The sequence below is a fragment of the Podarcis liolepis genome (genome assembly GCF_965112155.1).
Source record: "Podarcis liolepis genome assembly, chromosome: 3".
Lineage (NCBI taxonomy): Eukaryota > Metazoa > Chordata > Lepidosauria > Squamata > Lacertidae > Podarcis > Podarcis liolepis.
The window spans coordinates 56,989,919-57,016,437 of record NC_139557.1 but is presented as its reverse complement, the minus strand read 5'-3'; the positions used below and the strand labels follow the sequence as shown (position 1 = coordinate 57,016,437).

Here is a 26,519-nt window from a genome sequence, read left to right as displayed (position 1 = left end):
TCTTACTCCCCCAAACTTTGATGGATTTCACATTTCTTAGAATGGAGGAATTACTTAAGGATGCCAAGAAAACCTAACACTTTCTTTTTATGACCTTGATCATCCATTGTCAGCCCAAAGCCATATCTGTAGGCTCATTCATGCTAATAAAGACAGATAAAATAGCACTCCTTTTACCTGTGTTGCTGCTGCCTGAGAGAAAGGCAGTAAAGGAAAGAAAAAAACCAGAAATTTGGGCCCATGGAATGCAGGTAATACAGCAACAGCAGATAATAATCATATAAAATTAGAATTAGATTTTCTGTATCTCATATTTCTGCTAAGAACTTATTAGGCTTCATTTCCTTTCAGTCTAAATCTGTAAAAGCTTAGAGTGAGTTATGTATTACTGAGTATTACAGAAATACGATGTTTATGCTTATTTCTTTAGATGTCTCATTTTTCTAGTGAAGATGAAGCTCTTTTGCAGTCTATGCTCAGACAGTTACTGCAAAGTGTCAAAGAAAAAATCACAGGAGCGCCATCAGTAGAGTGTGCAGAAGAGATTCTTCTACATCTGGAGGAAACAGATGAAAATTTTCACAAGTAATTTTTTTGAAAGTTTATTTTTGTGTCATTATTGAAGGAACTGAATAGTGACTGCTGATCCATGTGGGGAAACTTGCTGCTGCAGTTTTGCAGCTGATGACTGGCAGTGAGCAATGTTTTTGATTGTGAGTTGTTAGAACATTGCGGGTACTCATACATATAATGTTCAAGTCAGTTGATTTTAGAAATTGAGATGTTACAATCCTGCAGATGTCTTTAAGAAACAATTTCCAACTTAGTTAAATGCTTGTCTGTCATTCACAGGGTGTTTCTACCAAGCTACTCATGTGGAAAGAATTATTGCTTGCCCCAGGTCTGTGGGCAAGTGGTTAATTGTAAGATATTTTGGAATGGAAAAAAAATACTGAGCCATCTGTACAAATCTAGCAGGCTGCTTTGTGGCACATTGTATAATAACTGAAAACATTTGTGAACTATGGTTTTTGAGACATTAGATATATCTTTACATTTTCCTTTTTTATGTGTGTTTGATAATTTTGCAGCCATAGGATTATGTACACTAAGTATTTATGGAGAAATACTTTATTTTTTCCAGTTGGCAGATAGACCACAAATTTTTTCAAAGCTCGGTGTGAGTTAAATACCTAGTTTCTTTTCACCTCTGCAAATCTACTGTTAAAAATCTGCTAATCTTTCATGACCCTCTACAGCAGAGGTGGGGAACCTGTGGAATCTAACAACCAGATGTCTCATCAGCCCCAGCCAGCGTGGCTGGTGGTCAGAGATGATAGAAGTAACATCTGGAAGACCACAAGTTCCTAGCCCAACACCTGCTGTACAGAATTCTAGAAGTACCCTGATGAAATACAGTTTATATAACATTGAAAATACAACAGCACAAAGTAAGTTATAATTTACGTGTTTATTACAGCTATGAATTTGTGAAATATCTCAGACAGTATATAAGTAGCATGCTGGGCTCCGTAATAGAAGAAGAAACTGATAAATGTACATCTGCACAAAATCAGGGTGAAGGATCTGGCTATGATACACTGGTACAGCATGTTACTAAAAAGACTCGAGAATCAAAAGAGTGAGTACATGTCGGTTCCTGACACTGTCCTTCTGAAATCGTGTCCCTTCATTATTGTAACTCTTCTGAAAGATTGGCTTCAGATTTGACATTGTTTGTAATATTTCCTTGCTTAAGTCAGAAAAAATATATTTTATGCTGGCATTAAAACTCAAACAAGTGGCCCTGCAACAAAATACTGCAGTGTAGAATATTAGTTTCCAGCCATTTTATCCTGTCCTCACCCCCTGGTTTTCCTCTCCTCTCCTTGAACGTTAGCCAGCATTCCAGGCCCACTGAACATGCCCAGTCGTCACTAGGGTTGTTGTTTTTTCCTCTCCTCTTGGATCTTTTTGAGGGTAGGGTGGGGTAGACGCACTTGGTATCCAATTCCAGCGACATTTATTATTTTTTCAGTAGATACCTAGTTTTTCAGTGTGAACCAGGAATATATGTCTGTTGTGTGTGTCTCCTTCTGTTCCTGTAGCTCTATTCTGCTCCCACCCAACCATGTTAGTTTTTCCTCTGCATCTCAATAGTTTTGGTTGGCCACTATGAGAACAGGATGGTGGACTAGATGGGTTACTGGCCTGATCCAGCAGATTCTTCTAATCTTCTTGGTTTGTGCTGTGGAGTAGTTCAGGGGCTGGGTGTTTTTTTAATAATTGGTGTCTCCCTTCCTTAGCTTTCCACCCTGCAGAGTTTTGGTACTTGTATGTACCTCAGAATTATGCTGAGTCTGCCTATACCTCTCTCATGTGTCAGTGGTATGATTTTGATTCCATAAGTATGAGCATGGGAAGACTTGGTATTAATGTGCACCTCACATTTCATGCATATCCTGAGACACCTGTTCTTTCTGAATGACTGTTTCTGCTACTTTGTTCAAACAAGTGAGCTAGGTACCATGGAATAATGGCATGGTGTCGCAGTCCTATACATGCGTACTCAAGGAGTAAGCCAATTGGGTTCAGTGGGTCTTACTTCCATGTAAATGTGTATAGGATTGTAGCCAAAATTGTAGAGTGTAGTTTGACCAGAAATGTTGAGAAGATATATCCTGCTTAAAACTAATTCAGACGAATTTGTACAATAAGCTCTTTACAGTAAGTACTTTACCAAAGAATGCAACCAACCCCCTGAGTTCAAAGTTTCACTGCATTTACAGTACATTTTACAAAATGTATCTAGAAGGAAGCAATGTAACAAGTACAGCCAATTTATTATCTACAAGCCTTCACCAAAAATTACTCTGGTGTTTTTGGTTTTCTTTGTATTTGTTGCAGTAGTTTTTTCTTCTGCATCTTTTTTTTTATTGCTACTTTAAAGCACTGTGCTGCAGAATACCTCACTGTAACAAGCTAGAGGTATGCACACAATGTTTATACATCTTTCCTACCTCTAAAAAGGGATTCAGGGAGGGACTGTAAACTATAATCTAATCTGGAGCCCATCAGGTGGTCCAGTAAAAAGATTTCGGTTAAGTGGGATTTTCACTGTTCAGTGTAATTACATTGGTACTGTCGGATGTGAGGACATATCTGTCCTTGGCATTAATTGGGGATGCCTGTGTGAGCATGACACTGCTGTGTGTATACTTGTGCTTTTGTGTTCATAGGTGGTATTGGATTAGGGTATATGATTGTCAACAATTTCTGTGAATAGTAGCAAAATTAGAACTCAATTATAATTATTTACAACTGGAAAGAAGTGCATTCAATAAATACTAATTACTTAAATGTTTCTGTCAGCCCAGTTAATTATGAGATTTTACCAAACAAAACATTACTGGAAGTGTTGATCACTTTAAATATAGCCAGATAACCTTCAGACAGTGGGAGATTGCAAGACGAATGTGAAAGTACCAAGGGTAAAGAGGACCCCTTGTAGAAAAGTTCAGTGAACCTCTAATGATGAGATCAATCTTAGGAACATTTTAATAGTAATTTCAATGATATGTGGATGGCCTTGTTCTGTGAGAGGAAATTAGAAATGTCATTGTGAAAAACTTCGTTACTTAATCAGTGCTTAATTGCTTTTATAAATTAATGTGTGGACTGCTGTATTTTTAATAAGCCATTTATTTACATTTAGGAATGGCATGTCAGTTTTGAGCCAACTGCACAAAGAAATAATTTTTAGAGAGCACAGATGAATCCCAGGCTATGTTCATTCCTGTAGGGTAGCCTTTGTTTATAACCCCCCCCCCCAAGGCTAGATATTGTTATTTAGGATTCTCAATCTTCATGGGTTTCTTTTTTAAGACTGTAAAGGGGAGTGATTAGGAAGCCAGTGTGTAAAAGCACAAATGAATATCCCATATACCCTTTACTTCACAGTACCCTTTCCCTTTTCACTGGGAGGACGGACTACTGAATCTCTAGTGGGAGGGAGTTCCATGACCTGGGCACTGCCAAGGATAAGGCCCTATCTTGCATCATTGATACATCTGTTGACAGAACCACATTAAGGACCTACCCTGCAGACTACAGTGTCTGACTAGGCAGATACAGGAAGAGGCAGTATTTCCAGCATTTGGGCTCTAAACTGTTTAGGGTTTTACATGCTAACATTAACACCTTGAGTTGGGCCTGGTAGCAAATCGGAATTTAGTGCAATTCCAGACGGATAGGTATAATAATAATAATAATAATAATAATAATACCTTTATTGTCAATGTTCAACCTGTGTACAATGAAATTAACCGAGCCTCCCCCGCCCCCCTAACACTCAATCCCATTGTACTCTTGTGTGCTTGTCGCACAACACACCAACCCCGAAAGTCAGTTGCACTATATTATTTTCCATTTAGTAGCCTAACAGCCCACAGATAAAAACTGTTTATTAGCCTGTTGGTATGACTGATTATACTTCTATATCTCCTGCCCGAGGGTAGAAGATTAAAGAGGTGCTGGCCGGGGTGTGAATCGTCCCTGAGAATTTTTCTCACTCTCTTAAGGCAACGATCCTTTGCGATGTCATCTATTGGGCTCAGGGGACAGCCCATGATATCATGGGCTGCGTTCACCCCCCTCTGTAAAGACTTTCTCTCCACGGTTGTCAAGCCAACGTACCACACTGTGATACAATATGAGAGGACACTTTCTATTGTGGACCGGTAGAAGGAGGTCATCAATTGTTGTTTAACACTGTTCTTTCGCAAGACCCTGAGAAAATGAAGTCTCTGTTGGCCTTCCTATAACCACCTGAGTTATATTGTTTTTCCAAGTGGGGCCTTCACTAAGATAAACTCCCCAGAATTTAAAGGAAGAGACTCTCTCCACACCCCACACCCCCGATATACAACAGGGCTAGTTCCCCTCTCTTCCTCTGAAAGACCAAGTATAATATGATAGTGTTCTGCTACAACTTCCAGACTGTCTTCAATGGTAGCCCCATGTAGATTTCATTACAATAGTCAAATCTAGAGTTCAACAGAGCATGGACCACTGCAGCAAAGCTGTTGCAATCTAGGAAGGCACATCAATTTAAACCCTAGAACTGAGATTATTTGGGCCTCAAGCAACAAAAGTGGCGTAGTCTTTGAATCTGCTCCTACAGGGGATAATGGCTTCATCCAGAACAGATTTATTCCCCACCTGCCCACAACAGCACCTTTGTCTTGTCAGAAAATATATAGAACCTAAACACCCAAGGCAGCCTTGACTAGGTCTCCCAAAGATATGGTTTGTGGTTCAGCAATACAGAGACTGTATTTTCCTGTTCTGTTGCTCTTTGGTCCCGATACTGGCCTGGTTGCTTTGTATCTGAATGTAAATCAGTTTGCTATGGCAATCTGTGACCTTTTCTATTTTCCAGTTAAGTCTCCACTTTCAAGTTTATCGTGTAAAAGTCCTTCAGTGAATAGGTACTCACATTTGTATGGTTTCCCTCTCGTATGGTTGGACATCTCTGAAGGTAACTTCCCAACCATTGCTGCCCCTTAAAAGTTTCTGTTCTGACTGCAATGCTACCAGTGCAAAGCCCCCACAAAAAGAGACCAATCACTTCCTATTGACTGTACTTACCTATCCACAACTAAGTCCCATTGATGTTCGTGCTTAGGAGTTCAGCCTGTGTGTAATAAGATTTGTCAACTTTAGTCTGTTTGTTTTTATAACATTTGTTCTGCTCTGAAGGTATAGAGAAATGATGCATTCTCTGAAGAATGTTATGATGGTTGTAGTTGAATCTTTAATTAACAAGTTTGAAGAAGATCAGATGCGCTATAAGGAAATTCAGAGGAAGGTGAAAACAGAACAGCACAACAGTTACTATACAGATAATTGCTCTGATAGTGATTCTTCATTTAATCAGGTATAGTCAAGTCTATGTAATAATCTTGCTGGGCCGCCATCTTTTATGCTGTTGTAACAACAAGGGTGTAAGGGGAAGGCAGGGGTGTGGTAAGGAATGGAAGAGTGACTAGCTGGCCATAGTTGCCATTCTATCCTCCCCTGGGCTGGGCCTTACTTCCCTGCTGACATAGAGCTATGCCACCAAAATAGCTGTCATATCTAAATACACTCCCATTAGAGTTAATGGAGAGCCCTAGTTGGTTTCTGTGATTTCATCTTCATGTTCCTCCTCTTGTTTGTTGCTGATGAAATCAATGAGAAATTCTTTTCTCTGACTTACACTGCCAGACTTGAGGCTATATTTCCTTTAAATTGTTACTGCAAAATCAATAGATAAAATCCATTCCATTTAGATCGAGGGCTGGAAGCCTATTGGTTTTTATGGGGTTGTATTATCTCCACTGAAAGTTAGAATACCTTATCTGAGGGCATGCATAGAATTCTCACATCGTTAAGATTTCCCAACAACCTCAGTGCAGTTCTACACATCTCCACTGTGTGTACAGGGTACCCACAATATTGAAGTCAGTTTAAGTTGTTGGCATCTCTGTGTCTCGAGACACAATGGAGTGCTCCTTCAGGGGTGTAGCCAAACTGCTGTGTTAGCAGCACTGAACTGACCTCCCGGAGGTGCAAGCCTGGGCAGCGTGTATGGAGGTCCTGGGCTGCTCAGATGACAAGACTCCCACTCTTGGCCTTGCTATTATGGCCCAACGGAAAGCAGAGCTATACATTTGCCACCAGCTTGGCTGCAGGAGTTGCTGGAAGGAGGCATACAACCGCCTTAGGGCTCAGTACGCCAGAGCCTGTCTTCACATGCAGGCAGAAGTGCCTAATACACTAATTCCATCGGCTACCTTCACTTGGTTTAGCTGGAGAGCTGTCACATTCTGACAGCTTCTTGGAGCCACAGGTTAAAGCAGAGTGCAGGGTGGGGTACATGTAAAGGTGTACATGCACCCCATACAATTTAAGTACTAAGCCTAATTACAATACTTTACTTCCCAGATAAAAGTTAATTAATGTTCAAAATGTTTACTATGTACCTTCTCAATGATTCCTCCATTGCAGAGGTTAGACTAGATGATCCTAGGGTCCCTTCTAATTCTACAGTTTTGTGATTCTGTGATTTTTTTTACTGGGAGCAGCACTATAAAGTTTAGGTCTTTCCAAAATGCCTTACATTTATTTGTACAAAATGTTATGGTTGGTAAACCATGTATCACATGTTGTATAATTAAAAATAGAAAGGTTATTAAAAATAGAAAGGTAACATTTTTTCCTTATATTTGGTAATTAACATTACCCCCTTAATATTTCATTAAGATAATGTGAATCCCTTAAAGATAATTTTTATTTCACTAATAATAGCTAATTATTATAGTTATTAATCTTTTTAATTTAATGAGTTACTTAATGAGCATTTTGCAATGTGTTACAGAGTTATACATTCATGAATCAAGAACAATTGCAACTACTGGTAGAAAGGCTTGATCCGGTACAACCTAAGGAGGTGAGTCTAAAAGGCAAATGGACACACCCACTTAGACAATACTTTTTATTTTAGCACATCTTAAGCTCACGTTGCTTGAGTGAACTTGGATAGTCTCATTTGGAGGGGGCACGATTGGTTATTAGTAAGGTGAGAGCTAGAAAGCAGAAGTATGGAGGCATTGTGCAGGAGAGCTAAAGGTGGACAACATATAGAGGAGGGTAGACTATTCTGTGGTCCATTGGTTGTGTGTGTGTAGGTATACACGCACACAACCTGTTACACCAGAAATGGTTTAGTCATACTGGCCACATGACCTGGAAAGCTGTCTGTGGACAAATGCTGGCTCCCTCAGCCAGAAAGCAAGACGAGCGCCGCACCCCATAGTCGCTTTTGACTGGGCTTAACCATTCAGGGGTCCTTTGCCTTTACCTTATTTTGTGTGTGTGTGTGTGTGTGTGCATCATCACATTGGTTGAAGATTTCTGTTTTATTATGATAATACTCTTTGTGATTTTTTAAATCCACATCTTACCTTGATGTTGCAGGTGCGTCAGGAAGCTATGCAGACATTGTGTTCTGCTCCTCCATCTGATATATTAAACTGTGAGAGTTGGGCTAATTTACGTAAACATCTTGCAACAGCACTTTCAGATCCGGATTCCAGTTTCAGTGTAAGGAATTTTTTTTTTGCCTTTCCTAATGTATCACTTGATCATAATTTATATAGTGTGGAAAATCAAAGCACATGCAAAGATTTTACGTACCTCTCAGAAACTCCATGTAGAAAAGTGACCATTGGGATTTTAAATGAAGCAGGTCAAGTATGTCTTTCTTTATAACTACTACTACTTCTTCCTTGAATAGCATGCATAAAATTATGTATGCAGCGTTTTAATTGTCCCTGTTGTATCGCAGGGATCGGGAAGCTTTTCTATTTGGTAGGCTGAATCCTGAGCTTCCCCACAAGCCATTTTGACAGGTGAACAGAGCTGTCAACCTGTCAGTCACTTCATACCATTACAACATCAGTTGGCAACTTCAGGCATGCTCACTGTCAGTGCTGATGGGTGATCACAGCGTCGCTGCTTGCAAAAGAATAATTGCAAGCTCACTTTAAGCTCCTGATTGTTCCTTTGTAAGTATAGTGGTACCTCGGGTTAAGTACTTAATTTGTTCCGGAGGTCAGCTCTTAACCTGAAACGGTTCTTAACCTGAAGCACCACTTTAGCTAATGGGACCTCCTGCTGCCGCTGCGCCGCCGCTGCACGATTTCTGTTCTCATCCTGAAGCAAAGTTCTTAACCCGAGGTACTATTTCTGGGTTAGCAGAGTTTGTAACCTGAAGCGTATGTAACCCAAGGTACCACTGTACTTCCTTACCTACTCCACACTTGTGGCCACATAATAAATAAAATAAATAATAAATTTTTATTTATATCCCGCCCTCCCCAGCCGAAGCCGGGCTCAGGGCAGCTAACAACAATAAACATATGACATGGTTTGGGGAAAACAGCCTTACGGGCCACATTGAGAGCACTGCTGGGTCTCATTTGGCCTTTGGGCTATGTGGTGTTGGCCTTTGGGCTATGTGTATTTTTTGAATGAATGTAAAATAACATTTATTTATTTATTTATTTATTTATTTAACCCCGCCCATCTGGCTGTGCTTCCTTAGCCACTCTGGGTGGCTTCCAACAGGAGATTAAAAATACATTAAGACATCAGTCATTAAAAACTTCCCTATACAGGGCTGCCTTAAGATGTCTTCTAAACGTTAGATAGTTGTTTATTTCTTTGACATCTGACGGGAGGGTGTTCCACAGGGTAGGTGTCACTACCAAGAAGGCCCTCTGCCTGGTTCCCTTAACTTTGCTTCTTGCAGTGAGGGAACCGCCAGAAGGCCCTCGGCGCTGGACCTCAGTGTCCAGGCAGAACGATGGGGGTGGAGCTGCTCCTTCAGGTAAACACTGAAATAGAAAGCCTGCAGGACTATAGCAAACCTTCTGCCTTCCAATATAGTAATATATCAATAAGCTGTCTTATTGTTTGATACAGTGGTGGTGTGTTCTCCCATCAAGGTAACTCCAGATATTGAGGGAGAGGTCCCGTAGGTACATTTTGGCATGGCCTCTGTACGTGTTTTGTGTATACAGTCATACCTTGGGTTGAAATTGCTTCAGGTTGAGCGCCTTTGGGTTGCACTCCACAGTAACAGAACGCATTACTTCCGGGTTTCGCCGCTCGCGCATGCGCAGAAGGTCAAAGCGACAAATCGTGACCCGCAGACATGCAGGTTGCATTTGCTTCAGGATGCAGGTTGCATTTGCTTAGGATGCGAATGGGGCTACGGAACAGATTCCGTTCGTATCCAGAGGTACCACTGTATAGCCTGTTGTTTGTGTGTTTATATATAGGCCCAAGTGCTTCAGCTGTCAATATAGGGAGTTATGTTATTATAACAATTTTCAGCTTTTGCACAATACTCTATTTAGAATGAAAAGTCTATAGGTGCATCTGATGTATGTTAGAGCTACAGAAGCCAGTGTGGTATAGTGGTTAGTATCAGGTTAGGACTATAGAGACCCAGATTTAAATCACCATTCACTCATGAAGTTCACTAGGTAATTTTGGGCTACTGATCGTCTCTCAGCATAAACTACCTCACAGGGTTGTTGTGAGGCAGAAAGACAACAGTTCGAAACGCCTTCGAAGAATGCTGGGTAAAAAATGAAATGAAATAAATTAACAAGTCAGATATTCTTTATAACATTGCTGCTGATGCAGAACATTGAAATTCTGTTTAGATTTTATGAACTAGCTTTCATTTTTACTGTTTCAGGACAAAGTTTTAAAATTCTATGCCAAGACATTTTCTTCCTCTCCACTAAATATGACAAGGGAACTGTATACAAGTTTGGGTAAGTTCATTAAGTCAAATGGAGAAATGTTACTTGCTTTCTGTAGCCAGCAACCATTTTTAAAATTTGCCTCTTAAATTATTTGGCAATTATTTATCTCTTTACAGCAAAGTATTTAGAGATGTACTTCCTTTCTGAAGATAGTTATGTTCCTACCATATCAATAGGTATTGATATAAGCAACCCAGATATAATCCGTTTACTTAAAAAGGTACAAATCAGTTTTCCCTTATTTCTTTTTCAAATTTAGTTATTTTCCCCATCCAGTCTTTAAAAAAAGCAAACAAGCTGTTTTTCTTCTATTCATAGATACGTCTGCTAAATGAGTACCAGAGGGAAGTACCATCTTTTTGGATTCGTCATCCAGAAAAGTATGTCACAATTATCAAATTGTTTCCTTAGTTTTCATTTGCCTGTTGCAATTTCTTTGTGCTAAATTGCTAAAATCAGTGATTTATGAAACATGAAATTACTACTGCTACTCATCTGTCTTTCGATAGTGAAGTTTCTTGGTTCCATTGCTTGCTGTCATAAGTCAATCTGTGTCTATGAGGACAAAGTTCCTTGACTTAAAACTCCCCAAACCAACTATTCTCTTTGTGCTACTTAATCTATCTATGCCAGTTACTGGTTTCCTGATTTGGATTCTACAGGTGACACTTCTGTTTCCTGTTTGGTGATTTAGGATCACAATCACTTTTCCCTTTCAGCTAGTCTTCACAATATTTAAGCATGGAGAATGGTGTTCTGCATACTCTAAATTATTATTGCAGTTTAACTCAAAAATGTATTCACAGTACCCCAGTAAACATACTCACAATATTGCTCATTGTAACTTTCTTAATCTCCTTTTGAAGGTGACTTTCTTTTGGTGTATACAAAAAAAAATGGTACATACAATTTCTTGACTTTAAAAAATCATATTCACAGTAAAGTAGAAAATACTAAAATGCATCTGATTTCTTTCCCTTTTCAAATTCCTTTTTTGAATGATGGAGAGTCTAAATACAAAGGGCATCAGTATGAACATTGGGATTTTATTTAACAGCTCGTTCTTTATAACATATTTAGGTACATGGAAGAAATAATGGAGAGTACCCTGTCACTTCTGTCAGCAAAGCGTGAGTCAGGCCACCCTGTTTCTTTGGATCCTGTGTACTTCTTGGCTCTAGTCGATCTCAAGGCTGTTTGGTTTAAAAAATGGATGGTAAGCAAATGTATGTATTTTGCTGATTGCAGCTTCTTCTGTTAGTCCTTCAAGGTTATTGCTTTGTTGATAATGCCTTGAGCTAACAATCCTCTTAGTCCTTTTCTTCAAGAGGTTGATATTGAATGTGTCAGTGTAATGCAATAGATGAGATAAGTTGCAATTTCTGAGGAATTGCACGGAAGGTTGCAGGTTTCTCCTTCGTCTGGCTTATTGGGAATGATATGGGCTCACCAGGATAGAATGCAACCCACAGTAACATTTCAAACTAAACCAAACCAAGTTAAGAACATGGCAGGAGGAGGACTACTTGTATTTTAAAAACCCCCAAAAAACTCGCACTGCAGGAATACTATAGCACTCTGCTAGCACATGATGGATGTAACACTAAATCCCACCGTAAGCAAATTAATTGCATGATCCCTACAATGGAAATGCATCTTGGAGGCATGATGTCTGGACTGTGCTTAAGAAACAGATGACTTAATCTATTACACATGTAGAACGTCCCCTTGTTTTAGAAGGCTGTAGAGCAAGGGTCATCAAACTTTTTCAGCAAGGGGCAGGTCCACTGTTCCTCAGACCTTGTGGGGGGCCGGACTATATTTTGGGGGGAAACAACAACAAATTCCTATGCCACACAAATAACCCAGAGATACATTTTAAATAAAAGCACACATTCTGCTCATGTAAAAACACCAGGCAGGCCCCCCAAATAACCCAGAGATGCATCTTAAATAAAAGGACACATTCTACTCATGTAAAAACACGCTGATACCCAGACTGTCCGCAGGCCGGATTTAGAAGGTGATTGGGCCGGCTCTGGCTCCCGGGCCTTAGTTTGCCTACCCATGCTGTAGAGTGTGGATGGTGAACTGGGGGCTCTCCATATGTTGGACTGAAACTTCCACTACCCCTGACCATTGGCCGTGCTGGCTGGGGCTAATGAGAACTGAAATCCAGCAACATCCACCTCCTCTGTAGAGTATGGGTAGAATTGTCCTTGGTGTCAACAGGCAGTAGTCAAAATGAAATTAAAATAGTGCTGTAGGTTTACAGACAATTTGAACTACGTTTTCCAGTAAATACAAAGCACTTATTTGCTTCTCTACACACCTGTCTCCAACCCGATATATATTAACATGGACTAATTTCAGAACTTATTGTGCAATTTTGATCTTGTAATCAGTTGAAAAATAATTGAATCATTTTGATTTTTTTACTCAGTGCTTTAAGTGTAACGTATGTCTGTTTTGTCATTTTAGCATGCATATTATAGCAGAACAGTGGTTCTAAGGCTACTTGAAAAAAAATACAAATCTTTGGTAAGTCTGTTTTTTCATCAGTCAATATCCTTTCTCATCAATACAAGGAACAAAGTACATATCAATTACAACTGAACCAAGACATATCTTAAGATATTACATACTCCTTAATTGATTTTTGTTTATCAATATGGCCATTTAGGAAGTTCAGTTTCACATTCTAAATATAATGTTCTGCAGAGACTTTATAATTTACACTACTGCCTGTATATACTTCTACCAACTCAAAATTAATATGAAAAGGGTCAAATGCAAATTTGCTAATGATGTGAGTGAAGTGAATCTTCATTAATTGAGGGAATTGTGCAATAGGCATTTCCTGTGAATTTTGATATACCTTGTCGTTTTATTCGTCAGATTATTGCATCTGTTGAGCAGTGTGTTTCCTATCTTGAAACTTGTGAATCAGTGGTTGATAAAACAGGCAGGTTTAATTCTTCCTCCACATTGCATAATGGTAAGTAATTTTTCCATATTCTGAATAATATATATTTATTTGAAGTCTTCTTTTTTGCTTACATTTTAATAATATATGTAGCAGTGTTCCAGTAGTGCTTTTTATGACAAATGTTCAGAATATGTTCTATCTCAGAATTTCTAAATAACATTTCAACTGTGTGAGACTTCCCTCCCACCTAGAAATGGCAAATCCAATTTTTATTGGTGGTTGCATTTTTTGTGATCTTGGCAGTTTTCTTTATAAATACATTATTGCCCATGATAGCAGTGATTGCTTGGACTCTAGTATACAAGAACGAAGCAAGAGGCAGCACAGGTTTATTGACATGAACTGTCTTGTCTTTCAAGGTAATAAACAGAAGAATTTTTACACTGGAAAAGAATTGCAGTATATATATTTTGTTCATTCCCTGAGCCTCTTAGGAAGATTGTTGATATATAAACAAGGCAGAAGACTGTTTCCTATTCAGCTGAAAAACAGAAAAGGTAAGTGCGTGTTAAAGAACATAGAAGCATAGAAACATGACAGTGTGTTCTGTTAGGGCGATTTTTCTAATGCTTTTTCAGCTTTGGTTCTGTTGTTTGTGGGAGAGGGCTTATAGGTATCCAAAAGAGATTGTACAACAGGGTGTAAATTATGTGGCGTAAATTACGTAAGCAGGACAAGTTATTGGAGTGCCTGGTGGATTATCCCATGCTGCTCTATATAGAAGAATCACACATAAATTCCTGTCTCACTATTTTTATCTGGATTTTTTAAAACCTATTTATAACAAAACTTTGTTGTTTTCTGTAACAGTGGTAAAGCTGAGATGTTTATCAAAACTAACATAGTGACTCGATTTGGACATAATGCTAAACTATACCATGTGCATAGTGCAGTGTAAACAACCTCCGGTTCCTGCACTTTTATTCTCTTTCCTTCAACCCATCTTTCCTGAGGAGGATTCAAGGAAGCATGTGTTTTCTGTTTTCAAATAACTGGTGTTTATTGTTATGTCCAAACCTTGGGAGTGAAGGGAAGTTACCAGATCTGCTAGTATGCCAGTTCACAAATTTGTATGGACACATCTATTGCGTGTACCTGTGGAAAAATGGGGAAATTAGAATACTGCTTTTGAGTTCTTTGCTGGAGACAATGACAGGCACGTGAGACAGAATTGTATTTCATTGGAATACCTTGCTTCCTTTGCGGTAGTTATCATGGCTCAGTAATAGAACTGACATCAATGGAACTGGAACTCTGGTTAGTTTAAACTGTAGGTAAAGGTACCCCTGCCCATACGGGCTAGTCGTGTCCTACTCTGGGGTTGCGTGCTCATCTCGCTTAAGAGGCCGGGGGCCAGCGCTGTCCAGAGACACTTCCAGGTCACGTGGCCAGCGTGACGAAGCTGCTCTGGCGAGCCGGCACCAGCCCAGCACAGGGAAATGCCGTTTACCTTCCCACTATAAAGCGGTACCTATTTATCTACTTGCACTTAGGGGTGCTTTCGAACTGCTAGGTGGGCAGGAGCTGGGACCGAAAGACGGGAGCTCACCCCGCCGCGGGGATTCGAACCGCCGACCATATGATCGGCAAGTCCTAGGCACTGAGGTTTTACCCACAGCGCCACCCGCGTCCCTTAAACTATAGTTAGTTTAAACTATAGTTAGTTGCAATTAGACAGCATTGAATCACAGTTTATGATTCTCCAAACATGGCATAGTTTAAATTAATCAGTTTCCCTAGGTGGGATGCAACAAAACTCTAGGTCGTTTAACCCGCAATTGTCTATTTTCCACCTCCTGCTGTTGTATTGGAAGAGGAGGGTGAGGACAAGCGCCTGGGGCTCGCTTGTACTTATTCATGCAGTGCTGACTTATGGTTTTTCCGAGGCAGGTTGGTTTATGGCTATGAAGAAGTACACATTATCATCTTACACAATTATCTAAATATTCTTCCATCTGTCCTCCTTGGCCTGTGGCTGTTACAAAAAAAGTTTGATTACATTATTTTCCAGGAGGGAAAACATGAACCCAACAGTTTATTTGACATTGCTGGAATAGCTCTACTAGTAATAAATTAAATTAAATGGTTTCTGTCTGTGAAACAGTTGGAAATGGAAGAAAAGCTACAGCAATTTAGCTTAAATTTGTATTCAGGTATTTGTTTGTTGTTCCTAATTAAATTATAAGTAACATGAAGTTATTTTCCCCATTCTCATTTTTGTAGATTTGATGACCTTGACAGACCTTGTCGTAATGTTTACTCGTCTTATCTATTGCGCCCCAAATTGTCCAAAGACTCTTACAGTGCATTCAGGTAACATTGCCCTTTATATTTGCTCTGTTATTCTTTAATTTTCTTCTTTGTGAATAAAGGTTTGTTCACTTCCATATTTCTTAATCATTTCTGTGTCTATAGACACCATGACTTCATATTTAAAGTGAAAACTGAGTGACTCTTCACATCTGATGGGTATTTGAAGTGGTGGGCTTGGCAAGAGGGAAGAAATACTGCTTGTTTCTTTTCCTTTATCTGATTGTGTTGCTCACTCTGTTGTTCTTTACTATTTTGAAACAAGTCTCTTTTTATTTGTCAGGCAATTATTCTCCAGCAGGCCTTATTACTGATGTGCTCGGAATTCTTTGTGAGAGAAAAGAATGTGCAACTGAATGTCTATATACTAATACAGTGATAGAAGCACTTCTTCAGCCAATACATTATTTACTGAATGGAACAGAGGTTGGTTGTATTTCCTTCAAATAAACATGAATAAAACTTAATGTAGAAAAATGTAATGGCTGTGATCCATTTAATTGTCAGGCACAATGTGGACTTGCATATAACTAGTGAATGGAGATGTGCATTGCAAAATAGTGAGAATTGCATTGGGGACATTGTGTCTATGTATCTGTTTCAATACAGCTGTGCACACCACAGTGAAATAAAACATATTGGTGACTGGGCTAAGCTGTAATGAATTACAAGAGCCAAAGTTAAAAATGGAGCTTGGGATTTGTGGGGAAAGGAGACAGGGAAGATTATGAAGAAAGCTGCATTTCATGTAAGTCAAGGGCAGCTAACCTATAACCCTCCAGTTGTTGGATTCCAACTTCCATCATAAGGTATGTTGAGAATTATAGTCTATTGACATCTGGAGAGTCATAGGTTTCCATCCTTGTTTCAGTAAGAGAAGGAATGTGGAATTGGCATGCTAGTCTATTTTGGAAGTTAGCCCCATCTGTTTCTATTTTATATTTGAAATAAATGTTAATTCATTTTGAAAGGACTTTGGATTCTTCTGTTCTTGTTTGTCAGTTAACATTTAGATTTATCCTCACAGCTACTTTTAGCTAAATACAAATCAGCAGTATCATTTACAACTGCATTGTTAAAAAAAATAAAATCAAAGCTCCATTGACATAAGATGGATTATAATGTAAGAATTCCTCAGTCTTGTTACATTAATTTGCCTTTAGTTACACAAAAGTCTCTATAAAACATTAATCTTCAGAGTTTTTAAATGTTTGTGCAGGTGCATCTAAATTCTCCTGAAACAACTCTAATACATATAGCTGATATTTTGGCAAGGATTGCTGCTGCAGACGATGGTCTTTCACTCCTTCTCTATGGAGGAGAGAAGCCCTCTGCCATGGAGGGTGGTAGGTAAGAGAATGTGTTTTAAAAGAACAAAAACAGTGTTGTGAAATAAGTTCTTGTCTCTCATATCTAATTAGTTGTATATAAGTCTTGAGAGAAGCTTCCATGATTTGAATTATAAAATGAACAGCTTGCATGTTTTGTTGTTTATGCAAATGTACCTAAGGAGATAGCTCCCACACTGGTATAAAAAAACAGTCTGCATGCAATACCCGAATGGTCCGTACACTGTAATTTTCATGTTATTTCTCATTAGTCATGCTTTTGTTTCTTGGCTTAAAGTATTACTGCATTTGGTTGTAATGATAAACTATGATTTCTTGTTATGTCAACAAACCTCAGGCTTGTGTACTCTCACCTACCTTCTCTCCATACGAGAGAAGGTTTCATTTCTGTTTTAAACTAACCACAATTAAACATTGTGTCTGAACCCAGACAAATGTAGAATTAACTAATGTTTACTGTTTACTGAATTCAGTGGCAAACCTTGGATTAATTGGCTTGTTGCAGCAGTAGCTAAGACTTAACTACAGTTTATGATTTGGATGTATCATAAACTGTGGTTAATCAACAATCAAAGTGGAATGTTTCCATCTCCAGAACATTCTGGAGAAGGTGGCATGTAGGAGGAAATAGTAAAAGGAACATATTCCCAATTAAATTGAAGATGTGTTTCTGCTATCCTGGGAAAAGTGGAGATATGAAAATTGTGTGCTTCTCAGAATACATCACCATTTTCACAGCAGTATAAATGCCTTCATACACCTTCCCTGAGCCAGGTTGCTCTGTCTTAGAAATGAACACAAACATTTCTAAATAGTTGAGATCATACCTATTTAGCACCTGGTATCATTGATTACGTCCTGTGGGTTGATATAAATCATATGTAAAACTAATGGAGTTCTTAAAAAGAAAAAGGAAAAAGGAAAAACTTGCAAATGCAATACAGTGGTACCCCGCAAGACGAACGCCTCGCGAGACGAAAAACTCGCAAAACGAAAGGTTTTTTTCGTTTTCGAGTTGCCTCGCAAGACGAATTTCCCTATGGGCTTGCTTCACAAAACGAACCTTGCCCCGGGGACAGCGGGTCTTCTCTTTTGAAGCAAGGGGCGGCGGGGAGAAGCGATCTTCTCCCCGCAGCCCCAGGTCCGGGGACAGCGGGAAGCGCTTCCCGCTGCCCCCGGACCTCTTTTGAAGCAAGGGGCTGCGGGGAGATCGCTTCTCCCGGTGCTCCGAAGCGGGGCGGGGGGCGGGAACACCTTCTGAAGGCTGGCGGGGGGCAAAAGTCTTTGTCCCCCCTGCCTGCCTTCCCAGGGGCTTTTAAATCGCCCCGGACAGCGGAGAAGTCCTCCGCTGTCCCGGGGCAATTTTAAAATGCCACCCGCCAGCATTTTAAGATTGCCCGGACAGCGGAGAAGTCCTCCGCTGTCCCGGGGTTTTTAAAAATGCTGGGGGTGGGAAGAAAATCCCTTATCCCTCCCCCCCCAGCCTTCAGAAGAGGTCCGGGGACAGACTGTCCCTGGACCTGGTCTGAAGGCGGTTTCCCTAGGAACGCATTAATTGATTTTCAATGCATTCCTATGGGAAACCGTGCATCGCAAGACGAAAAAAATCGCAAGACGAAGAGACTTGCGGAACGAATTAATTTCGTCTTGCGAGGCACCACTGTATCACTTTCTTAACAAAGAGCAGCTATGGCAAAGCAGTTTAATGCATAATCTGCATGATGGCCACAATCCAAATGAATTGGGTGGGAAGGTGGTGGTGTAGAGAGTTATACAGCATCTTCCAACAATATGGTTTTAATATGGATTGGGTCTTGCTGTTGCTTATTTGTTAAGAAACAGTCATGCCAAGTCACGCTGCTCAAAAACATGGTGGATGTGTAGCTTCACTAAGAATAAAGAGTTTTATAGGTGATCTCTGTGGAAGGGAGAGAGAAGCCTTCCTACTTTGTTTTGCTCATGTTTGTTCCCATCTTACATGGGAAGATGATAGGCAGTAAGTCTTTCTTTAGGCCAAGTCTCAGCATATTGTATAAGCAGAAGAAGGATTAACATTTCAATTACTAACTGAAAAGCTTTATTTCATCATAATTCTGCTGAATCAATAAAACATTGTTTTTTGAAATGTTTCATTCTTTGTAGCCTTAGGGGTGCACATACTATCGTTCAGTTTACAAAGAAGCTTCTTGATGAAGACATTTCTGTTCTTTCTGGGTCTGAGATGTTGCCAGTGCTCAAAGGTGCTTTCATCTTTGTATGCCACCAGATGTATAGTACTTGCGAAGGCTTAGAGGTGTTGCTACCTTACCATTTACATGGATCTATTTCTGAGGCTTGGAAAAAGGTAGTCCTATCCTTGTTTATACAAAGTATATGTATAGAAGTTATGCAAAGGATGTTTATGTTTGCTTGTGTGTGCATCTGTTCCCAAAGGGTACTTTTTATGCTGAAAATGTAATGTAGTACAGATTTTATCATGGAAGTGGAACCTTAACATTATAATATCCCAAAGATGATTATTAGTTTTCCCCTCTTTGTAACAAGCGTAGCAAAGAGTGAGGGGGAGTAGCAATTTCTCTTGGATCCCAACAGTGTGCATGTGTACAGTGGTACCTCGTGTTACAGACACTTCAGGTTACATACACTTCAGGTTACAGACTCCGCTAACCCAGAAATACTACCTCGGGTTAAGAACTTTGCTTCAGGATGAGAACAGAAATCGTGCAGCGGCAGCGGGAGGCCCCATTAGCTAAAGTGGTACCTCAGGTAAAGAACAGTTTCAGGTTAAGAACGGACCTCCAGAACGAATTAAGTTCTTAACCCGAGGTACCGCTGTAGTTAAAAAATAGGCAAGTCTTGTCCTCTCAGGCTTTGGAAAATATTGCTAGTATAGTATACAGATGTGTACATTCTAATTTATATTATATGTGAAATAGGCTTGAATAGATGTTGGGAGCTTGAAATATTTTTTAACGTTGACAAGTAGATCTGTTTGTTAATCTTCATTAGTCATGAAAAGTCCAGTGCTGCATTTCTTGCATGCATTGCTTTTGGTTCCAAGAGTTACATTAGAAACATTCACCATGTAACTTCGTGATGCCCATAAGTTGGTCAGTGCCCAGCACCCCACTATCACACGGGTGGTTGCTGCTGCAGCAGCTGTTGCTTCTCACCTTGCACATTTGCAAGCTAGTTTATCTGGTGGTATCAGGATTTATTATTAGGTTATTAATGTAAGTGATGAAGGATCCAAGCATCCATTTGGCTCTCTGGTGCATTGCAGTGTTGCTGCAATTGGGTAAAGCCCACTTGGAAGCAGGTAGCGGGCAGGTTTCTTTAACAGGCATATCTGGCGGTGGCACTATAATGGTCTGGGAAATTAGGCACCCACCATCACCCCTGCACACAAGTGGGTTTATCAGACAGTAGAAACAGCATTGTCATTACCACACCCATTGCAGCACCCCCACCAACAATGGCCAAGCAGTGTTGACTGATAACTGCAGTACTGTCACTGCTGGGATCCGAAATGGTGGTAGGCACTCGGAGACAGGCCCTCCGACAATTTGCAGATATGTCTCCCCTTAAGATGTCTCTGATGCTTAATCAAATATCCTTATCGTACTATGTTGTTAGCGATCATAATTTAGATTTGCTACTGTTGCTAACAGTAAATTTATGTGATTTGCTTTTCATTTCTGACAGACTAGCTTGCTTTCGGAGAGAATTCCAACGCCTGTTGCGGGGGCAGATTGTGTATCGTCAGCAAGTCAAGAATCACAGAGCTTGTAAGTACTAGTTTGGGTTACCTGCTCAGAGATACATGAGAAAAGTCCTCAAAACTGCAACGTGGGGATTAGGTAACATTTAAAAACGGGAAATCTTTCTGATAAAGCTGTATTGCTGTTACCAGGCAGAGGCAACAGCAAAGTTCTGCATGGGAATATAAAATACAGTTTAGTGGCTCACACAGCCTCTTGCTTTCCTTTCGCTTTGCTTGCTCTGTCTTCCTCACTCCCTATTGTTTCTCCCATTTCTCCTCTTTGATTTCTGTTTCCTCTGTCACTTGTCCTGCAGTTTCCCCTTTTTTCTGCTATGATTTCCATCCCTCCCCTCTCATTTGCTTTTCAGCTGTCCAGTATGTTGTCACTTCTGCCTTCATCAGCCCTCTGTATTTTCAGTCTTACTCTTCCTGTCAGCTACATCTGCTTCCTCTTTTTCATCTGTCCCCATCCCCATTTTGTTTACTAATGTTATTGTTGCTTTTCTTGCTCCTTTGTTTTCGATTCTTAACACATTCAGAAAGGAATCTTCACAGTGGCTTTTTGACATCTGTTGTGCAAGCCTCACTTGGAAAAGGACCTGGGTGAGGCAGGCATATGGTACATGAGATGCAGTTTCAGTGGTTGGGGTGCAAATATGTCCACTTTTAGCCCCCCCTTTTTCTACTTCTGCATAGCATGTAGTTCTCCTGAATATGAACATCTTTCCTCTTCTTTGGGTGTGTGTAGCTATCATCTTTCACCGCTGAATGTTACTATTATAGAGATTATTATTTATGTGGTTTCTGCATTTTCAGAACTTGTGAATTTCATGAGTCAATACAGTGCTTCATACTTTTTATTTTCAATCATCAGTTCCCCAAGTCTATATTCCTAGAAATGGGAATCTGGCATATTATTTTTTCATAATGATGACATGTAACATGCAAATTGAAACAGGCTATAAATTTTGTTTAGCTTTTATAAGCTGTCATTTTTCCATGCAAGATGTATTGGCCAAGGCAATGAAGATATCACAGTTTATGGGTATATATTAATTACGATTGGTTTAAATCATTTTCAACAGGCATTTTTCTTTTTTGTAATGTCAGCATCCACTGACTATTTATAAAATGAAGTGAGTTATTTTACTGTCAGACTATAAGACAGCAATCACTTTATTTTTAAAAATATGTTGCTTACAATGATAATTCCATAGAAGAAAAATCTAGCAGCATATAAATACATTTTTAAAAAGTAAGCACTGTATAATATAAAAGCACGTTTAATAGCTTTTGAAGCGATATTTTTAAAGTTTTGATTAAAATGTAATTGATATATCAGCTTTCATGTGACAATTTAATACCTAACATGCCTAAAACATACAGTCATGGGAAAAAGAAAGTGACCCTCTTTGAATTCTGTGGCTTTACATATGAAGACATAATAACAATCATCTTTTCCTTAGCAGGACTTAAAATTATGTAAATACAACCTCAGATGAACAATAGCAAATGGCATATGACACTGTGTCATGATTTATTTAACAGAAATAAAACGAAAATGGAAAAGCTATGTGTGAAAAACTAAGTACACCTTATGATTCAGTTGTTCATAGAACCACCTTTAGCAGCGATAACTTGAAGTAATCATTTTCTGTACGACTTAATCAGTCTCTCGCATCGTTGTGGAGGAATTTTGGCCCACTCTTCTCTACAACGTTGCTTCAGTTCATTGAGGCTTGCTGGCATTTGTTGATGCACAGCTCTCTTAAGGTCCCGCACAGCATTTCAATTGTATTGAGGTCTGGACTTTGACTGGGCCATTGATTCTATTCTTTTTCAGCCATTCTACAACTACTACATTTGCTGGTGCGCTTGGAATGCTTGTCTGTTGCATGACCCAATTTCAACCAAGCTTCAGCTGTCAGGCAGATGGCCTCACATTTGACTGTAGAATACTTTAGTATACAGAGGAGTTCATAGTTGACTCAATAGCCACAAGTTTCCCAAGTCCTGTAGCTGCAAATTAAGCCCAAATCATCACCCTTCCAATATCGTGCTTGACAGTTGGTGTGAGGTGCTTGTGCTGTGTTTGGTTTTTGCTAAACATGGCGCTGTGCATTATGGCAAAACACCTCCACTTTGCTCTTGTCTGTCCAAAGGACATTGTTCCTGAAATCTTGTGGTTTGTTAAGATGCAACTGAACTAATCTGTTCTGCCATGTTCTTTTTAGAGGGAAGAGACTTTTTCCTGGCAACCCTTCCCAGCAAACCATACTTGTTTCGTCTTTGTCTAATTGTACTGTCATGAACTTTAACATTTAACATGCTAGCTGAGGCCTGTAGGGCCTGAGATGTAATTCTTGGGGTTTTTGCAATTTGAGCACTACAAGGTCTGATCTTGGGGTGAATTTACTAAGACATCTACTCCTGAGAAGATTGCACCTGTCTTGAATGTTATGTTTTCCACTTTTGAATAATCTTTCTCACTGTAGAATGATGGACTTAAAATTGGTTGGAGATGGCCTTAGAACCCTTCCCAGTTTCATGGGCAGCAACACTTCTTCTCTAAGCACTTGCTTCTCTAAGAGCACTGTGCCATATTTCCTCCTTGGCATTGTGTTAAAACACACCTGAATGCTCCAGACCAGAAAGCTGCTAAAACTTTGGCTTTTATAGAGGTGGGCACACTTACTGATGATCAATTAAGCAAGCACATTTGATTAGCAGCACCTGTCTGCTACTTGGCCTCTTAATTCCTATGGATGCAGTAATGGTGTACTTAGTTTTTCACACATTTTCTCTATTTTGGCGTTATTTCTGATTAAATAAATCTTGGCATGGTGTAATATGTCATGTGTTATTGTTCCTCTGAGGTTGTATTTACCTAATTTAAGACCTGCTAAGGAACAGATGATTGGGAACAGGAACGTGGGTGGCTCTGTGGGTTAAACCACAGAGTCGAGGGCTTGCCGATGAGAAGGTTGGCGGTTCAAACCCCCTTGACGGGGTGAGCTCCCGTTGCTTGGTCCCGGCTCCTGCCAACCTAGCAGTTCGAAAGAACATCAAAGTACAAGTAGATAAATAGGTACTGCTCCAGCGGGAAGGTAAATGGTGTTTCTGTGCGCTGCTCTGGTTCCCCAGAAGCAGCTTAGTCATGCTGGCCACATGTCCCGGAAGCTGTACGCTGGCTCCCTCGGCCAATGAAGCGAGATGAGAACTGCAACCCCGGAGTCGTCCGCGAATGGACCTAATGGTCAGGGATCCCTTTACCTTTAAGGAACAGATGGTTGTTGTTATGTCTTCATATGTAAAACCACAGAATTCAAAGAGGGTCACATTCTTTTCCCCATGACTGTACTAATATATAAGAAATTTGTGGTACATTAGTAGCCTCAAAATGTGTGTGTGTCTCACTGAATATAGGTAGCTTTTGGATACCTATATCAATATTAGAGATACTCTATAGTTCAGATTTCAGTTTCTATAAGAGTTTTCCCCCAGTGAATAATTCAGTTTTAGAGATGGGTATTCCTAGACGGGTCTCTGTATGTTCTCTTCTTATTGGATGATTCTGTTGCTCTAGTGTTTTCTTCTTTCCAGTCCTTTCAGAGTAGTGAACAAAGTTTGGGTTAATAGTAGATCCCTTGCTGGTGCAATGCTTGTTTGCTGCAAACTATGGTTAGCCTACTAAAAACCAGCCTTGGGAACAGGCATTCTCATGCTGCATTCCACTCCAACACCGATCTCACCTGTTTCTCTCTCCTTGTCACCCTTAATAACATTTTTCTGTTACATCTGTACAAATGCTAATCATGGGTAGTGTTAGCTAGACTTACCAGAATATCACATAGATTTGCTAAAAACTGTATTAAGAAGGAACCTGGTTAGCATTAACTAGGGTTAGTGTTGGAGCAGGTGTAATATTAGGACTGCCTTCTCCCACAGATTTTTTGTACGCCAGGATCATCTTCAGGTGCCCTTCTCAATGTACCCCCACAATTTCAGGTTAGGCATATGACTTCTATGATTTTACTGTTCCGTTCTTTCTGTTGCCTTGTATGTGATTTTTGTGTTTAATTGTTTTACATGATTTGTAATACTGAAGGACGAGGTATGCATTTTATGTAACTGGCCACGTTCAGATAATCGAACCACAGCTTAACGAGTGAAGATGTTCACAAGCTTCATGTATCCACATGTTGCTCCTTTGCAGAAGTAAATGAACAAGCTGAGAAGCTGTAGTTAAACAGAGCTTCATTTTACATCAGAATCAGGAAGTTTGGTTAGTGGCTTCTAAAGATGCCAGGTTCTGAAAAGCAAGTGTAAGTAAGCTTTAGGTTTTGGCTCATTTGGAATCCATTAATTATTGAAAGTAATGGGAAAGTAATGGAAGTTATGGTTGAGTATTGTTTCCTAGCTTGCTTCTATGTTCACATGAAGGGGGAGCAAAGGGCCTGCCTGCAGGTTACTCAAGATTTGATCATCTGAATGTAGCAATAAATGATATTAAAATGTAATTAAGGCAAACAAAGGAAAGCAAGGGGGTGGGAAGGGAGTTGGTATTCTTCAGGCTGCCAAATTTGCAGACCTGAGTTTGTAGCAGGTTCACATTACATTGGCACTGGACCTTAGAATACAATTATATGCATGCTTAGGAGTAAATTCTGTTGAACTCTCAGTAGGTAAGCATGCATATATATGACATGGAAAGCAACTTAAGAACTAGGGATTGGGTACCATGAGCACAGCTAGCACCATCCTATGGTCAGTAACAATAGGTGCAACTTGTGGATCCTTGCCTGCTGCGGGAAGAGTTTGCTTGTATGTACAATTCACTGAGTTGGCATTATCACCATTATGCTTTGCTGCCTTACTACCTATTTTGTTTCTCTCTTTGTCAGGTAGAAGAAACTTAAGCAAATAATCAAAAGAGTAATAGAGTTAAACCCTTGCTTTGCTCTCAGCCTTTTTTGTATATGGTGAAAGGGTATAATTGTTGGAGGGAAATGTGTCAGAAGAGTTAACAGACAAACCTATTAGATCCAAGAGAAGGGCTTTAGACCTTCAGGGGGAGACAGCTGTCGCGTAGGTAGAACAAGCACAGATATACAGCTGCTTTCCTAAATGGATTAATTGCACCCAGATGGTAAATTGAGTAGTGTAAGCAATATTGAATGGAAACATTTTTTTTCCTAACAGAAATTATATACTGGTAGACCAGTCTATGTCTTTGCTATAACAAATGAGCCTTTTATGCAAATCATTACTAAAAGAATCCCTTTATTCATGGGAAGAGAGCTTACTTGGTGGTGGTGGTGGTTGGTTTGTGGGTACTTTAATTTAGTTTTTATCTGTTTGCTTTTTTCCAGTATTGTACTGGAAGAGACGTTGTTGGATGACTTGCTAAATTTTGCAGCTACACCTAAAGGGCTTTTGCTGCTGCAGAATACAGGAACAGTAAACGAGTGTGTGACTTTCATGTTCAACAGGTTCACAAAAAACCTCCAAGTAGGTATAATCACTCACTCACACACACACACACACAAAACAATATTTTCATCGCTTAGTTTGCCTGAGCAGTCTTTATTGCCTATGCCATAACCTTTCTCTGTTAAAGCGGTATAATAGCATCAGAATGTTAATTAGGTAATGCTAGTTAATGATACATTTGATTATGGAATTAATTGTTTGTTCCAAAACAAACAATATATAAAAAGCACCAT

At 39.7% G+C, this 26,519-nt stretch overlaps 1 protein-coding gene across 6 annotated transcripts in view; it reads left to right on the top strand.

The window, feature by feature from the left end:
- Nucleotides 1-26,519, top strand: part of TBC1D32 (TBC1 domain family member 32) — a 69,267-nt gene that overhangs the window by 2,516 nt on the left and 40,232 nt on the right. For 3 of the 6 annotated variants that reach the window (XR_014524760.1, XM_083497746.1, XM_083497749.1), the window contains exons 2-20: nt 431-585; nt 1,481-1,642; nt 5,761-5,938; nt 7,421-7,492; nt 8,020-8,145; nt 10,313-10,391; nt 10,499-10,602; nt 10,701-10,762; nt 11,463-11,598; nt 12,864-12,923; nt 13,281-13,380; nt 13,731-13,868; nt 15,595-15,684; nt 15,965-16,107; nt 16,901-17,031; nt 19,173-19,374; nt 20,736-20,818; nt 24,742-24,801; nt 26,166-26,304. Coding sequence is in view for 4 of the 6 variants with exons in the window: in XM_083497746.1 (XP_083353872.1) it covers nt 431-585; nt 1,481-1,642; nt 5,761-5,938; nt 7,421-7,492; nt 8,020-8,145; nt 10,313-10,391; nt 10,499-10,602; nt 10,701-10,762; nt 11,463-11,598; nt 12,864-12,923; nt 13,281-13,380; nt 13,731-13,868; nt 15,595-15,684; nt 15,965-16,107; nt 16,901-17,031; nt 19,173-19,374; nt 20,736-20,818; nt 24,742-24,801; nt 26,166-26,304 (2,220 nt within the window). In the remaining 2 variants the exon portion in view is untranslated. Of the gene's footprint in view, nt 1-430; nt 586-1,259; nt 1,452-1,480; nt 1,643-5,760; nt 5,939-7,420; nt 7,493-8,019; nt 8,146-10,312; nt 10,392-10,498; nt 10,603-10,700; nt 10,763-11,462; nt 11,599-12,863; nt 12,924-13,280; nt 13,381-13,730; nt 13,869-15,594; nt 15,685-15,964; nt 16,108-16,900; nt 17,032-19,172; nt 19,375-20,735; nt 20,819-24,741; nt 24,802-26,165; nt 26,305-26,519 lie in introns of those variants that run through there. The other 3 variants (XR_014524759.1, XM_083497747.1, XM_083497748.1) reach the window with 2 other exon arrangements.